The sequence below is a fragment of the Haliotis asinina genome, chromosome 10, assembly GCF_037392515.1.
Source record: "Haliotis asinina isolate JCU_RB_2024 chromosome 10, JCU_Hal_asi_v2, whole genome shotgun sequence".
NCBI classification, from domain to species: domain Eukaryota; kingdom Metazoa; phylum Mollusca; class Gastropoda; order Lepetellida; family Haliotidae; genus Haliotis; species Haliotis asinina.
This window is the reverse complement of record NC_090289.1, coordinates 34578212-34596160: the sequence shown is the minus strand read 5'-3', so window position 1 is coordinate 34596160 and position 17949 is coordinate 34578212. Positions and strand designations below refer to the sequence as shown.

General features: G+C 38.2%; 1 protein-coding gene across 4 annotated transcripts in view; it reads right to left on the bottom strand.

Moving 5' to 3' along the window:
• The window catches only part of LOC137298007 (protein TANC1-like), a 128709-nt gene extending 112185 nt beyond the window's left edge, over window positions 1-16524 (bottom strand). For all 4 annotated transcript variants that reach the window (XM_067830027.1, XM_067830028.1, XM_067830029.1 and 1 more), the window contains exon 1: window positions 14184-16524. In XM_067830027.1, the coding sequence (XP_067686128.1) occupies window positions 14184-15798 (1615 nt within the window). In that variant the 5' untranslated portion in view covers window positions 15799-16524. The remainder of the gene's footprint in view (window positions 1-14183) is intronic.
• Between the last annotated feature and the right edge of the window lie 1425 nt (window positions 16525-17949).

The window sequence follows — 17949 nt, the reverse complement described above, 5'->3', positions numbered from 1 at the left end:
AGTCAGATTTCTTGTATCAAAAACCCCTAAACTATTATTTTTAGGAAAACAAGCACCTTTGAGATTTTAAAGTCTACATTTTTTTCTACTGACTTCATCCATTAGACCCTTATTGATGACAGTACAACAAAAGCATTCTTAGCTGTCATGGTACTATCAGGCAAGACTAATGATCTAATCACATAAGAGTGGTGGTACTTGATGTGATGAGTTAATTACCTCCCTTTGTTGTAGCATCACAAGACGGTATCAGAAAGAAGTGCAAAGGCAGAATTCCACACGTGATAATCTCATCCACAATACCCCAGCACAGCCTGACCCATGAATAAGTCAAAGGGTTCATTAATGACTATTTCTGTTGCAAATATATACCCTGATAAATCTAAAGCAGTTGTTTAAGTAGACCACTCCCACTAAGTCAAAGAACACCAATCAATTTGTCAAGCAATAAATATTAATCTGGTGTGTCATGTCTGTGAGTGTATGAGTTGGGTTTTATGCTACTTTTAGCAATATTCTAGCAATATTATGGCAGGTCTCACTAGAAAAAGGCTTCACACTTTGTACCCATGTGGGATATCGAACCACAGCCTTAAGCTTGATGAACAAATACCTAAACTAGGCTACATTACCGTTCCCCATATGTCAAAACAAAGTATCGGTGGTCATGTATATGTACAAAAAAATGCTTTACTTTCTTATGAGTAGAATACACAACCAGTTGTATTTGATCACTAGATTATCTGGTCCAGACTCAATTATTTACAGAATGCCTCCAAATGGTTGTAGTGCACCATAAAGCTTAACTCACTCACTCAGTATCTCATGAAAAGGTCCTCAGTAACTTCTGTAATTAATTCTATGGCATCATGATGTCACTGGTTTCTGGTTCAACAAAGGGAAGCAATTCAGAACCTGAACCAGCATGTCCACCTGTGTCCCTTTCCAAAACTAAGGGCCTTCTGTTATATTAAACTGATGGAATGTGCATTTGTAGTAGGGATATTATATCTTTTCACTGCTGCTTCAAACAAGCAATTTATTTATTTGTTTTCAAAAAAGCCCCCAAAACAACAACAACAACCTAGAACCACCAACATGTCAGACAGATCCTATGTTTATATGACAGACACACGTCTAAACACTGCCATGTTGAAACTGTATCTGACATGCACACCTGTCACCCGATGTAATCAGTAGATGTCTACCTGTCATCTCCACTGGTCAACCAAAACACCTATATGGTCAGCACACAATACACCACTGCCATGACAATCCTGCCAACTGTCCGATCTCATGTACTATCAGCTGACATAGGCCTACTTTCACAGTACCTTTGTTCAACAGATTATTGGACTTAGTTGGCATGGCAACAGATGTCACAACATATTAATATGATAAAACATTCAGGGCAGTCAAGTATAGGTCATGGGGTGTGTTTGTGTTGAAACAAAATATGTTTTTTTTCGCTGAAATTACAAATTTGATTTTACATACAAAAAATACTGTTTCATTATACCAAGCCCTAAAAGAAATTTATATTAGTCCCACTAAAGATAATTCTGCAATAATGAGGTTGTCTGAGGTTTCGCATATACTTAAGTTTAAAGATTAAAAAAAGGTCTAAGAGCTATGAAATACCAAGGTTGAAAAATCAGATTTAGTCAAAAGTTTAAACACTATAAATATACATAGTGTGATTTCTGGTTGGCCTGGCAAGCCTATCTGCTGGCACCTGAGTGACAGAAAGTAATGGCACACAAAGAATAAAACTTTACTTCAAAGGCAGCAGCACTACCAGAAGCTGTTTATCTTTGATACGGTTACAAAACTTAGTCAAGGGTAAGTAATCAGTCGTATCCTTGGGCAGACTGACCACCAGTAGCATGAAGCCTTGTTTCATTGGCCATTGCCCGGCTACCTAGCCACTCAGGTATGGTGATTAGTTACAGGTGAACACCTGGCGCTCAGATGAGGTGGAAACATCACAGAACCTTCCATGATCATTTGTCAAAACTGGAGAGAAGAAATTTCACTTAACATTTACTTGACTTGAGAGTACTTTTGGCTACATTTCTAAAACATCCTTGTATCTCATACGACTGCAGGGAGTGAGTGAAGGGTATTTTGTGCCATTCACTTGCAGTCACTATTGATACAGATTGAGTGAGTGAGTGAAATACATAACCTACAATCATTATGTTATGATTCATTATTATATTCTGATTAGCTTGACACTGTGTACATATACTTTAAATTATTTGTGCTATATGCTTTGTATTGGCTCTATGAATGCAAAAAAATTTCCCTTGTGGGACAATAAGTGTGATCTTATCTTAAACTAATTCACTCACTCACTCACTTGAACCACCCCAGTTTAAGGCATAGAAGACACGCGAAACTTTAATCATCAAGAAATCTTCAGATGAATGTTTATAACTTGACATAAAACGTTATTGTTACCTTCCTATAATGTCTCATTTGTTCAGGCAAGATAAATCTATAACAATTTTCAACAAAGGAAACAATTTCATGTTTTCAATAAAACACCCAACTATGAACAGGTATAGAGGTATAACACATTGATAACATCACATAAACAAGTTTATTGTCAGTCATTTTGATTTATGTGGTCTTAGAAAAAAATGAAAAAATGCAATCAAAGGCTTATTGTTTGGTTGCCTGGCTATACAGTGAGTTGGGATAGTTGGCAGCTCCTTGAAACAGGAAAAGAACCAAGACGGTTGAAAATGACAACGTAGTCACCTAAAAAGCATGACAGGAAGAAAGATTAACTTTGTGTGTATCATTTACTCCCATTGTGAAATAGAAAAAGAAAAAAAAAACATGTTGAAATTGTAATTGAAATGTCACCACCTTGGGCTTGGTATGTAAATCGAATTCCTCCGACCACTGTTGTTATGAATCATGCAGCATACCTCCCTAGGTCCTTAGACCACCGTTTCCCACACACCTGTGGCGAATTCCTGCCGTAATGCACAAGTAGCCATTTTTACCTGCACAGGTAGATGGGACAATTGATAACGACAACATCAAAGAAACTGTGCTGTAACCATGCCCCGCCTTAATGTGGCATGCTGCAATTTAATCCGACACTGGGAGAAATTCTACATACTGTAATGAAGAATGGATTTTGGTGGCCGATGAGACTTAATGGTACTTCACATCAAAAGACTAGGTGCTTAATGGTCAAGTTGGTATATAAACAATGCTGATAAGAGAGATGTCAACTTCAGATATCTATCTAAATGAAATCTATCACTCATATAAACACTAAAAACATTTTTTGTAATCCAATATTATTTTGATGTTTTTCTTTCTCATATGTTGATTTCTGTGCAGTTGTGGGGAGCAAGTGCCTGGCTGAGGGAGTGAGCGAGCAAATGGGTGAGTGCCTGAGAGGGTGAGTGTGTGAGTGAGTGAATGGGTGAGCGCCTGAGAGGGTGAGGGAGTGAGTAAATGGGTGAGTGCCTGAGAGGGTGAGTGTGTGAGTGAATGGGTGAGCGCCTGAGAGGGTGAGTGTGTGAGTGAGTGAATGGGTGAGTGCCTGAGAGGGTGAGTGTGTGAGTGAATGGGTGAGTGCCTGAGAGGGTGAGTGTGTGAGTGAATGGGTGAGTGCCTGAGAGGGTGAGTGTGTGAGTGAATGGGTGAGCGCCTGAGAGGGTGAGGGAGTGAGTAAATGGGTGAGTGCCTGAGAGGGTGAGTGTGTGAGTGAATGGGTGAGTGCCTGAGAGGGTGAGTGTGTGAGTGAGTGAATGGGTGAGTGCCTGAGAGGGTGAGTGTGTGAGTGAATGGGTGAGTGCCTGAGAGGGTGAGTGTGTGAGTGAGTGCCTGAGAGGGTGAAGGAGTGAGTGAGGGAGTGAATCAGTGATTACTTTCTTAAGCAGTAAATGGGACTGCCTTGACAAACAGATTCACTTATGAGCAATATACTGAACTAATTTATTCATACAACTAGAGGCCCCAAAAAGGAAGTGATAACTGATTGGTATGCTATCTCCTGTTCCCAATATCATTTTCGGTGAGAAAATTATATCTTTAAGATTCATAAATTCTTGAAGTATATACATGGAAATTATCAATTCTACCAAATTATTGAACACCTTATCATTGCTACTTTCACTGCAAAACCTGAAAAATGGATGCCTCCAGTCTACTTAAGTCCTGCCTCTAGAGAACTTCAAACTAATGAAAATCATTACCCTAAACCTGTACGTAAAATCTTGGCTACTGCAATGAGATTACCATTCGACATATAGAAAACTAAGTTTTGAAGAAACAAACTTATAATGAATTGAAAAACTGTATTTTGGTAAAGGAAATTTGTTGTACACTTTGGTAAAATGGTGCTTATGGACTATGGTAATGATTAAAATAAAATTAGTGATCTCTTAGAGTTTCCAAAGCATTGAACTACCTTCCGTTACGATGAAAATAAAATTAGTGGTCTCTTTGAGTTTCAAAGGTATCAAACAACCTTCAGTTGTGATGAAAATATGATTAGTAGTCTCCTTGAGTTTCTAAGGCATTTAACAAACTATGTCAATAATGAAAACAAAATTAGTTGTCTCTTTGAGTTTAATGTGACTGAAATATACTGAATATGATTAACATCAAATACAACCTGTCAAATTTCCACACCATATAACTGATAAGAAGATGCTGATTGACATACAACCAAAAAATGTAAGGCGAGCATTGACGACCCTAATAATGATCCTTCCAGAAACACCACTGCCATTATCACCCAAATAACAGATAAAATATCTATCATAATAGAGGCCTATCATCTCCTAGGAATAATCCAACCAATTGCCTTAATCCCCAACACGATTTCCCCCGCCTTGAAAAGAGGTCCTTGACCTGTAGTAATTCTCGTTCGTGGATCAAAGTCAGGCGAGGAGAGAGACCCAGAGAGAGATGCCTGGGTTTCAAACCAGCCTCACCTGATGGAACCAGTTCCGATTGGTAGACTTAAAGGGAGATCACAGGGATGAAGCGGCAAAGCTGATGTTTATTAGTCTGAAAGTTGATGCGTAGAATGGGTGGGCGATTAAGAAAGGACAAGGGAAATATATGGTATGTTTGAGTGCTGTAGTGACTGTATCAACTTGTCTGAAGGTTACCCTATAGTGCTGACTTCAGACTGATGTAAACCCTTACTGGTATATATAGGTACATATAGCACAAAAACAGGTCTCTACTCAATCCTCAGTGTTTGAGCAAATTCAGCTTATTTGATAGGAAATGACCCCAAATTTCATGATGCATACAAATTCATTGAGAGTAGATGCATTTAGGAATCCCAATTTACATCCTTTCCAAGGACGTGAAATAAGAACTGATACCATTTTCTATGTAAGGATGTTTGGAACCAGATATGTCATCATTTAATCTAATGATCGTCATTATATCATTAAAAATACCCTAGCTTTCAGTTCAGTAACAAATTTCAAGAACATAGACGGATAAAAGAAGGGATTCATTTTATTTCCTCTACTAGGAGCATGTAGCTTTCCATAGTTAAAATGAAAATCACCCTTAATTCCTGTATAACAATGTTTGAAATCAGATAAAATATGAAATACTATTTCAACAAATTTAAAATGATCTAATGAAAGTAACCCAAACACTTGCAGAACAAGTATATAAGTGAGTGAGTGAGTTTGCAGCATAAATGGGGACACAGTACACTGGCTTTACACAAACAACACATATTAGGAATCAAACATTTGTATTATATACTGTATCCAAACCACTGGGCTAACCCAAGTACTAAGTGGGCGGCAATGCATATATGTAACAGCTGAAAAGTTGAGGTAATGTAATCAAGGAAGACGAAAGCAAGGTGTTGCACTATCAGATTACAAGTGTCGTATATCCTAGTTAACTGTGGTATAACTGTGGTATATCCTGCTGTCTGTATAGTAACCATGGGAGACAGGTCGTAGAGACCTACAACAGACACAGATAAATATACAGTTGGAACAACCACTGCTTCCCATCAAGGAGATGAGGCCTGTTACAAAGCTGTTCGTCTGACTGGAAAGTTTTACATCCAACTACAGGCGTCTGAAACCATTCAGGTCGAAGGCACCCACAGCCAAGCTTCCATTGTTTGTGAGATATCCTCCAGGACGAGAGAGGATTATGCTGCATCAGCAACTCTGAAGGAAGTCACAAGGCATGCCCAATAGATAAATGACAATAAAACATGAATGATTTAGTCCAGCAGAATTTGGTCTTGAACATCAAGCGCAGCTGTAGTCTGCCTCATCAGCAATTTGCATTTATTTACAATTGGTCTGAAGTTGATAACCGCAGTTGAAAAACGTGTCGTAGACACCATATTATAACCTGATCTATATGAAGTCATCACCAGACTGAACATGCTTTAAGCAACAGTCTGTGGAAAACATATTCTTGTCACCCACTATTTCTCCAGTATATACATAATGCTCATTCATATTCATGCTACCTTATTTAACTAAGGATGCGATGAGGGAGCTCAGCAGTTCAAGCGTCCTCTTGTAACTCTTAACTGTGTTTGATTACCTATAAACCTGCAAGTGTGAAGCCAACTCTGATATCCCTTATCTTGTAAGGCTAACTCTAACTATTCAAAGTATCAGAACAGTTAACCTATTAGAGCTGACAAACAAGTTGCTGACAGTTTGAGTTTCCTCATGCTGTCAACTACCAGTTTGTCTGCCTCAGGTTTTACTTTATTCAGGTATGAACGTAAAATGCATTCTTAGTCAATGTGCATACCATCATGGATTCATGCAAAGTGTTGGCACAAGTTTTACACTCATGACACCACATAAACAAAAATACTCATTGCAATAAATTCTTAGGTCAGACCAATAGTATTTCTTGTTTACGGATATCTGTCCTCAGAAAACCTAGAGGCAGGAGGGGAAAAAATAAATCAACAGTCAAAGTAATATTCCTTTAAAAGTATTTTTCCTTCGACATTTTATGAAGTACATATGGAGCAAAATAGAAACTATAAAATATTCTTGAAACTTTACAGTTTTAGCCAATATAAACCTAGGACATATCTTCTGAATAGGCAAAATTGATTTTTATTTTTTTTAAATTATACTAAAGTACAACCAGTTGATCCATACAATAGTATAAGGTATGCCCATATTATATGCTAGTAGTATATCAACAATGCCAGGTGCAATGTCTGCTCACAAAACTAACCAGTTCTCTCATCAACCAATCAAAAGCTGTAGTTTGTAAATGTGGGTAGTGTAGAAAAACCAACACTAAAACTTATACTTTGTTAATCAACCAAATGCCACCGAATCACTTGCAATATTTTTCATCATCAAACAACCAGAAGCATCCATGTTTGCCTCAAAGCCAGTGAACCATTTTCTCGGCCAAACTCTTTCTGAGAATCCATCACACAAAATGAATTGTGTTTATATTTTGATCAGTTTCTTGTCGCCATTTCAAATTAAACAGTCATCTGTTTCTATCTGATTTATATATTTTTATCATGGACTGCCTGGCTGCCTAGTGACCCCCTTCCTCTAGAGACCACATCGGCCATATTTGAGGCAGCCATCCTGTTTGTATGCACAGGATTGACACTTTTTTTTACTTCACTCTGAGAGATCCCTTGTTGTACTTCTGCACCTGTTCCTATCTTGTCCCTGTTTGAAAACACACCTGGTCTTGCCAAACACACTAAATTAAATACCTAAACCTGTAGATATCCTCTGGTTTTAACACTCGGTGTTGGCAAATTGTTGCATCTTTACATCTTCATTATCAGGCCAGGTGTTATTTCATCATGCTATCCAATCTCTATCAAAAGGCATGAGGTGTATCTCATCCCCATTCTGACCTCCAGTACCAGATTCTGTTGCCTAAATGGAGGGACTTACAGGCTTTCTAGAAACATATTATTGGGTCAAATTAAAAAGAATTTGCCCAATTACATAACATACTCATGGAAACGAATAAGATAACATGAAAGTACAAGTTTTCCTCTTTTAATAACCAAGAAATTCACTCACAATGCAATACATACTTTGAGAAGAAACCTTGAGAAGAATAAAGGAACACCTGTACTTTCATGTGTTCCCTTATTTGTTCCCTTAAGTATATCTATACCAGAGGGAATGGACCGAAAATATGAACTTTAACGAGCTTAATGTCACATTCAATAATATTGCCTTTATATTACCATGAAACGTAAATAATAATTTGGGTCAGACAATACAGTGACTCACATAAGCATCATGATTGCTTGCTTGCTTGCTTGCTTGCTTGCTTGCTTGCTTGCTTTCTTGCTTGAGTGAGTTTAGTTTTATGCCGCACTCAGCAATATTCCAGCTATATGGCGGCAGTCTGTAAATAATCGAGTCTGGACCAAACAATCCAGTGATCCACAACATGAGCATCGATCTGCGCAATTTGAAACCGATGACATGTGTCAACCAGTCAGCGAGCCTGACCACTCAATCCCGTTAGTAGCCTCTTATGACAAGCATAGTCGTCTTTTTATGGCAAGCATGGGTTGCTGAAGGCCTATTCTACGCCGGGAACCTTCATGGGTGCATCATGACTGAGATACAACTCCAGCATTAATTTGGTCAGTAACACTGACCAACAGATCCAGTTAGTCACCTCTTACAATAAGCACTGGTTGATGAAGACCTATTCCAACTTTGATCAAAGGCAAAGAAAGTTAACAGACTGAATGTGTATTCACATGTTTACAAGACTGTCAGCATCTTAGAATAAAGGACAAAAAAAAAATATTTGGAAATAAAATACTTTTTAAATTAATTGTCTTAAAACATTTAAGGGGCCCAGGATATCTCTTCATTTCTAGACTAAAACATGAGCGAGTGAGCAAATGTAGTTTTATGTCGCTATTAGCAATATTCCAGCAACATCACCATGGAGGACACAAGAAACAGGTTTCACACATTGTGCCCATGTGGGGAATCGAACCTGGGTCTTGGGCATGACAAGTGAACGCTTTAACCACTAGGTATTTTTCAATCTGGGCTGTAAAAGTGATAATACACTAACATATACAATCCAGAAAGAGATAAAGTGCCTTCCAAGTTGTCTCCAGCCTCATAAATCCACAAAGAGACCTTAATCCCTATTTCTGCACACCTGTACATGAATGAAGTCACTGAGCAATTAACTCCTGAAGCATGTTATCCAATATGTAAATATTGCATAACATGTAATCTCTGTATAATCTTTCCAGACTTAAAGGGTTAAGAGTTAATCCTAATTCAAATTAGATAGTCCCTGCAAGTTCAAAGAAACTTTTTTCTATTTGAATATTGTGTAGAAAAAACTGTCTGTGATGGCTGACATCAAGTAAAGTTAAAAATACCTCATTCACCTTGAGACTGGTTTTAGTTTCTTTCATTCTCACAGATATTTCATAGAACTCTGAGGTCCTTATACACCATGAAACTGTGCATCAATAAGGCTGAACTTTGTCATTGTATGTTTAGACAAAAATTACCATTCACTATATTTCAATATTCTTGATGCAGTTTAAAAGCTAGATTTTAATGTCATAAACAGATGTGCAAGTCATCTTGACCAGAAAGTAATGACAAAGCAGTATGTGAACAGTTGCCATGCAAGTAGTAGTTAATAACACATACCCAGTTATAATAATAGTTTTACGTATTTCCCATCAAGAGACAGACCATAGTATTATACATATCTATATGTATATACATAGTCTTTTAATACAATGGATGAAAAGCTTAGTCATTCAGCATATTGTCTGAAAACTTAGGTCATAGAAATCTATTTCTGGTTTATAGCTTACACTTTTAGTCCTAGAAACAGAGTAATCTTATCTAAAAATACATATGTACCAAACGCAAAATAAAAGCCAAAAGTAGTCGAGAAGAATGCTTAATTTGAGACAGTCTAGACTCATGATATCATTTCAGATTTGAGGTAGGCTCCTTTTCATTTCTTTCAATTTAATTTCTTAAACTTGGAAGACTAGCTATTACCATCAACCTTCAACTTCTGCCTTAATCTTGAAATTAATAGTCCTTCTTAAAATTTCCTTTTCAAACCTTTCACTACCGACATTCTGCTCTTATCTTGTTTTCCATTTGCACAACAATTTTGCATGTTATTATGGATCAGCTGGTGATTATTTCACTTGAAAGCAGACTTTCAAAGGTAAAAAGTACCCTCCATCCCACCTGGTCCCCCTCCAAACAAATGTATGTAACAACAATAATCAACAAAACGAAAAATGTTAAAAAACACTCATGCTCTGAAAAGGATATACACACTTTTTGTTCCTACTCAGTTTTCATAAAAGCGAAAGTGAAATCTGAGATTAATAACCGGCCCTAGCTTTTAACACCAGAAAATCACAACAGCAGAAAATGGTAACACCCACTGAAGACGTGGACAAGCTTCATGTTAGTTTATGCTAATTTCAATTTGTGTCACTTTGTGTCATCACACGATCTGACCTGCTAATACCATATTACCTCAAATAAACACATATCCAATATATGTAAAATAGGTGCATTTCAGCATCTGCAATCATTCTAGTTGGTTTTCTAAAGATTTAACTAAAAAAAACCCCAAAACCCCAAAACAATCAATAATTTGGAAGTGAATGCTTAGAAGGTTACAATTTTGAAATATAGTTGTACAAATTTGCGTTTACAATTGAACTGCTGACACAGGCAACCAGAACAAGACTAGAAAAAGTACTAACAACTAGACTCTGAAACGGGCAATTTACAGAAGAAAAAAAACATAGTAAAAAGAGATAAATTATGTAATGAAAAGGAGCCATTTACATTTTCTGGACGTGCGTGGGCTTTCTTCAAAACATTTGCTTCAGGGTCAGGGTGACAGAATATACTTCAGGACATGCCTTGATGCCCGACCCAGAAGTTATGTAGTAACAAGCCAAAGTTTCTATGAAATGTTATCTTAGATTTTAATCATCTTCTGTTTTGAAATAATCAAAGTGTGGGATTTCTATTTTAAATCCGTGTTGTAATCTTATGGCCATTATACCTGATTTGAGATACAGATGACTGGTTAGGCTGCATACAAAAATTAAATGTTTCTAGGGCAGTATGACTTTTTCAAATTTTTTATAGAAAAAAAATGTGATGAGGGAAGAACATATTTTATTTTTTTCTCTCAGAAATACAGCTTGGGAAGTTTAGCACGTGTTAATGAGTTGAAGGTCTAGTCACATTCGCGCTTACAGACACTCATTCTCATAGTGGATGATCGGGGCCAAAAAATTGTTACAAGCAGAATTAAAAGTGACGCGGCAATGCCCAAGAGGCATTTTACTTTTTTTTATTTAACCATAAGTATCACATACTAAACATATTCCTAGTACACAAATGTTAAAACAAGCACATACACATACCAAGTCACTTCTCCACCTCAATGTGAAACTGCATGCGTGGACAAAATTTACCAAGAATGTTTGGGACGCTAACTCTTGTCGAAATATTTATATCACGTCTTTATAGGACTTCTAAAGTATTTACATACAACTAATCTTATCTCAAATCCCAATATTTGGTGATCTGAATACTTTCGTAAGCTCAAGCCCAGCACATAATTGCTGTGTTTTATTTCTAGTCTGATATGTTCCTAACAACTAGTCATCACCAAAGAATATACTGATCAAAAGAATTTTAAGACTATCTAATTTTTTACATTCTTACAGTCAAACTGTTATGCCATATGAAACAATGTGGGTATCCTTCACCTCATGTGAGCTGGGGTTTGTTTGTTGTTTCACACGCAGCAGCTATATGGCAGCAGTTTGTAAATAATTGAGTCCAGACCAAACAATCAAGTGATTAACAGCACAAGCATCAATCTTCGCATTCGGGATATGATGACAAGTGTCAACCACGTCAGCCAGTCTGAACACCCACCACACTTTCGTTTTATTTCTATATGAACAAACATATTTTGTTTGTTGTTTTGTCACAGCCATGGCAATGTGATCATCTCTGGCATTGTCTTGTGATGGATCCAGATTATGAATCATAACTTTCATATCTCAGTAGGGACACTGAACACAGAAACTGATTCCTTGTATGACAACAATGAACACACCAACAAAAAGGGACATTTTTACGTCAACAAACAAGAACATGTTTAAGCACATCCTAGAGGTCAAAAATAAATATTTCATACGAAGGTCTCATTACAATCAAAAGATTACACCTGTAATTACATTTTTATTCTCACAATTTAATAATCTATTTTATTATGACACTGAACTTTTTCTTGCTGATATATTACAACAAAACAGTTAAGAGCAGTTCTTTTAATAAAGAATATGGTTTTATGCCATTTTAAGCGATATTCCTGGAATTTCATGGTGGGGTGCACCAGAAATGGGCTTCACACACTGTATCCATGCGGGGAATCAAACACAGTCCATCAGCATGATGAGCAAATGCTTTGACCACTAGGCTACCCCAACACTCCTAAGACATAAAAATATATTAATTCTTTGAAGTACTTGAAAAGCCTCAAATGGTTTCTTGTTTCTTTTATGAGGCAGAAGTATGGTTTTATGCCATTTTAAGCGATATTCCTGGAATTTCATGGTGGGGTGCACCAGAAATGGGCTTCACACACTGTATCCATGTGGGGAATCAAACACAGTCCATCAGCATGATGAGCAAATGCTTTGACCACTAGGCTACCCCAACACTCCTAAGACATAAAAATATATTAATTCTTTGAAGTACTTGAAAAGCCTCAAATGGTTTCTTGTTTCTTTTATGAGGCAGAAGTTAGATGTACAACAGCATTATCCGACCACAGCTTCATCTTCTCTTGAATGATGAGGTCTCACCTGTCTTATCACCTGTAATTACTTGACTGAACACCCACACAATGGCCTACTGTATATATACAATGTAGGTAACACTGAGGACTTGTTCTCTTCTCCTAAACCGTAACTGCTGTTCAGAAACATGCCCTGTGCATCTAAATGACACTCAAAGGTACAACTGGGTAACTGTGCCTCAGTAAACTTAATCAATCGATTGTAACTGTATCTTGTGATCTTCACGACTGACACTCAAAGACTTGGGTGACAAGGTAGTTCTGACTTCTCTGAGAGGCATTTAGAAGTGTTATGACAATATATGGTTGAGCAACTTCTTTACTACAGTGAGAATAATGTTTGGGATAAGGTTCTAACACTGCCACTTGCTTCATAATAGTGTCGGAACCTATACCAAAGTGTCGCTCTCACTGTAATAAAGATGGTTTGTTGTATGAGGCAACTAACAGGATTGGGTGGTCAGGCTCAATGACTTGGTTGACATTGGTTCCCAATTGCGCAGATCGATGCTCATGTTGTTGATCACTGGATTGTCTGGTCCAGAATCGATTGTTTACAGACCGCCGCCACATGGCTGGAATATTGCTGAGTATGGCTTAAAACTAAACTCACTTGCTGTAGTAAAGAAGTAATTCATCCATATATTGTCGTCCTTCGCGAAGCTAATTCTGGTTCAAATATCAACTAAAACCACTGACATATACACAAGAACATATTTAATTAAAAATAGATGAATGTGAGAGTCATATGGACGTAAGATAAGAAAGGGTAAGAGGTTATTGGAATATCATACACATACTCTCATTGTACACCTCACTGACATACTCTTGAAAACAGACCATTTAAATATATACTGGCATACAACCATGAGAATTAATGACAGATTCACTGTTTAAATGAAAGAATTTTTTAAAGTTTAGATAAATACATTTTAGTGTTATTACATATTTCCCTGTAATTGATGTATAATTGTATAATTCATGTTTAAATATAAACATTCATTCAGCTTCATTAATCAATGTTATGGATTAATTAACTAAACCGTCTATTTTCAACTCTGAAATTCATCTTGAAGCACAAGCATCTGAAAATGAATTAACATTTCTTAATACAAACAGGGTATGCCAGATTATGATATTTGGATTAAAACCATCAACATCTGAACGATAATGGATTGTTGTTTATTCAAATATGCTGACATGACAAATTTTGATAGTTTGACTAACACCATTATCTGAAAACCCAATATGTAAAACGTTCAAGCTTGATAAAAATTCATACAGCTTACCTTGTGGAAGTGGCATCCTAGCATAATGAGCAGTTACAGGTAATTCCGCCAATGAAGAAACACTGTAATTCCATGCTCGGTCAGGGGAAGTAATTTGTGAAAACAAAGCACCACTAATAATCTGAGGTTGTATTCCGCCTCTCAAAGATGATATACTATGGCTCCTTGCACGCATACCCTCTTCTTCCAATTGTTGCATTGAGGAGGAACTGAGCTTAGCAGGAACGCTCCTGCGTGTTCTTGGAGACATCACCGAAAGACTGCTACTCCGTTCGCGATTGAAGTCCATGTCGTCTGTCGTTGCGGAATAGGAAGTTGGGGCACCACTGTTTCCAGGAAATCCAAATTGAACTGGTACACTTGAACTTAAGGTTCCATTTTCGTGGATTTCTGGAAGTGGACTTAAATTACCTTTATGTCGGAAATTATGGGGTACATTCATACCTGAAGTCGGACTCCCATAAATCCGACTTCTTTCATGAATTCCTGAGTGCTCATTTTCTCGTGACATGTTCTTGTCATTTGGAGAATTTTCACTGACTGGACTTGCAGTTTTTAATGCTCGGGCAACAAGAATTCTCTGTGCCTGTGCAATCTCCTCTTTACGTGGACTAGTAGAAATAGCACCATCAAATGAAGCCTCTCTTTGAAAATGACGCAACCTAGCACTAGTCGCACCCATGGCAATTCGACTTTTATTCCTGCTGCCAAGTTCCAGAATTGTTGCAGAGTAGGTCCTTGGACGTATATCATACTCTTCATCAAACTCATCATGATCTTGATCCATTGACCGTTCTAATTCGGACAAAGCATCCGAGCTTACATAATGCGACTTATGTGAAGTTAGGCTGTGAACTGAAGGTGATTTCCCCTTCTTAATATTTGGACTTGACATTGTAATCAGCATGCTGTTTTGAGACATGGACAGATCCCTGTTCATACTAGCTAAGCCTCGCCGTTTACACAGTTCAAGCAACTTATCATTGTAGAGGGAGTGCGAGATCTCCCTGAATCGAGCAGCAGACGTATCACCACTGTCACCAGAGTCGTGACTGACAAGTTTCCTGCACGCAGTACTGTACCCGGAATCTGTTGTGTGGGGGAGGTCTTTAGCTCCCCTATCATTATGCCCGCTTCTCACAATACCTGCATCGTCTGTTTTCATGTCACTCTCCAGCGAGCGCTTGGTATGCGATCCAGCCTCGGCTACCTGTGAAAACTGCTGCAGAGGGCTTACTTTTCTCAACGATCCTACTGGTGCATTCTTGTCACCTGCAAGTTCTAACTGTTTTAATAGTTCACGCTGAGCTGACTGGGCAATTTCACGAGAATTCCTTGACTGTTTGAAAAGTTCCCTTCTAGCGGACGAAGGTATTTCACCTGAATTCCGTGACTGTTTCAAACTTTCCCGTTGGGAAGTTGGTGACATTTCAGTAGTCTTTCCACCACCTTTTTTGCTCTTACTCGTATCGGATAGAGAAGAACTTCTCTGTCTATGAGGACTCTTAGAGCCTTTTCGGGCTCGTGACACAATCCCGTGGAAAGACCAACTCCGTCCCCTCGGCTCCGGAGAGTCGAGGTCCTTTTCCCCAGATGATCCAATTTTGTTCCCCATATTGTTCAACTGTACACAGATTTACAAATGAGCAGTCTGGCTATACCCTTGTTCAAATGTTAGGACAATTTTCACGCTGAGGTGGATTCTGACAAAGTAAAATGTAAACACGTTCCACACTGGCATGACTGTCAGCTCTCACTGTCAACATTCTAAACCACTGCATCCTCAGCATCCCTTCTATAATCCCATAATCCTGTGAAAACCACCTGTGCAAAATATTTATCAATGATTCAGCCCCTACTCAAAACAAAAGAAGTCTGGTAGGTGGATGGTGAATGTAGCGTACAGTGGCGACAAAAAGCATGGGAATCACATTGAGGGAAGCAAGGTTTCAACAAAATGGAACTGAAAACATCTGTCAGTTCACACAGAGCAACCACCTGTATATTATTCACTGACAGAAAGTCTCAAGTTTTAAGTTCACCACAACAACCTACAACCGTAACAGAAACACATACTAACCTTGCTTTTGTAACCTACTCCTTCGTTATGTCCACTTACATGAAGTTGATACTCAGAAACATAAACACCACAAATGATATCCAGTGGACCTTTGACTGATAGCACAGTCAGAATGGACTGATTGTTACTGCTCTCAGCTGGTCAGTTTCCCACTGTGTAAGAAATACTAGTTAAATATCCAAGGTCCAGAATACAAGGAAGTATATATCACAGCTGTTGTAACCTCTCACAAGATCAACTTAACTTGAACCTGAAGTCGTCTTGGGAACTGAATGTAAATCCAACAGACTCACCGGAACAACGGGTAAAAAAAATACTTTTTCCTTTTTTACAAGTGACACACCTTGACTAACTTGGAGAATATCAGCGGGAGGTATGAAAGCGATCTTGACAGGTAAACACTGTTGCCACGATGCCCCCCTGAGGGTCAAGTTGTCCATTAGGTGAGCCTATGTCTCATGTTTTACACTGGCATACTTTCCAACTGTGTGTCATTCAGACCACGCGGCAGACCAGACGCCAGGGAGCATAGACCACGTGTAGATAAACAACAATCTGATCCTGGGCTTCTTACTCTATACAAGTTCCTCAGTATTCATTCATTTTCTTAAGGAGGCAGACTGGGGTATTGCTTGTAGCAGACGTCACTTGGAGCAGACGACAGTTGCTGTGGAGCAGACGACTTTATGGTTGATGTCAGTTCAGGGCATGCCAGTCATAATAGTTGAGGTCCTTGTTGATACTGTCTTCACTGGACCAACAATGTATATTGATTACTAGTAATGGTTTTATCAGAGGCTCAGGTCAGCTCAGCAGACGTCAGTCTTAGAACGAAAAACATTCAATATCTCCGTCAACTCATATAAGTCCTGCTGACTAAGTTTTAGTCACAGTTGGCTTGAATATTGATCAGATCTTCTATCATGACTTGAGTACATGACCTGTCCCATCCTTGCATGGTTTAAGAAATGCAGCTGACAGCTGAAGCTGATATTACTTTATCAGGTTCACCTCAAATAACTTTAGTCACACTACCCTCTCCAGGATAGCAGACAGAATTCAAACAGCAGCACACGTCAGATTACACAGTATTTTTTATGGCTGTCCGGACGAGCAACAGGTTCCATAGGAGAATTACATTGAGTAGCTGACTAGGTGTTCCTATCATGAAAATAATGTATCCAACACAAGTGAATTCCGACAAGACTTGATGAAAACCCAACAAGACAAGCTGACATTCAAACTTTCCACAGGTAAACAGAAGTATTCTAGTCGTTATTCATTGACACAAACTGTATAAAATGTTCCCAGGAAAGTGCTTGTCTGTTTGTTGAGTTTGGAACAAGGTTGACTAATTCAATGTAATTAAGGTCCTCGTTATCCACAAATCCACTAAACAAACAGTAAATCAATGTATCTGTCGAAGCTGGCTGCTGTAATTTGTTGAGGTGGTAAGTAGCAGACGTCAACTGGAGCAGACACTGACTGGAGCACACGCAAAGGTAATTGACATCAGTAGCTACTGAAGTACGGTGTTGTCACAAGAACTAAACAGAAGAGGACAAATGTCCTTTAGGCATCCAGTGTATTAATGATAAACAATACAGATGTCCACAATCCAGGGTAGTAACCAATCCTTGGTGTAGGCGACAGGCATACAAAGGTAAGGCTATAACTGCTGTCTGA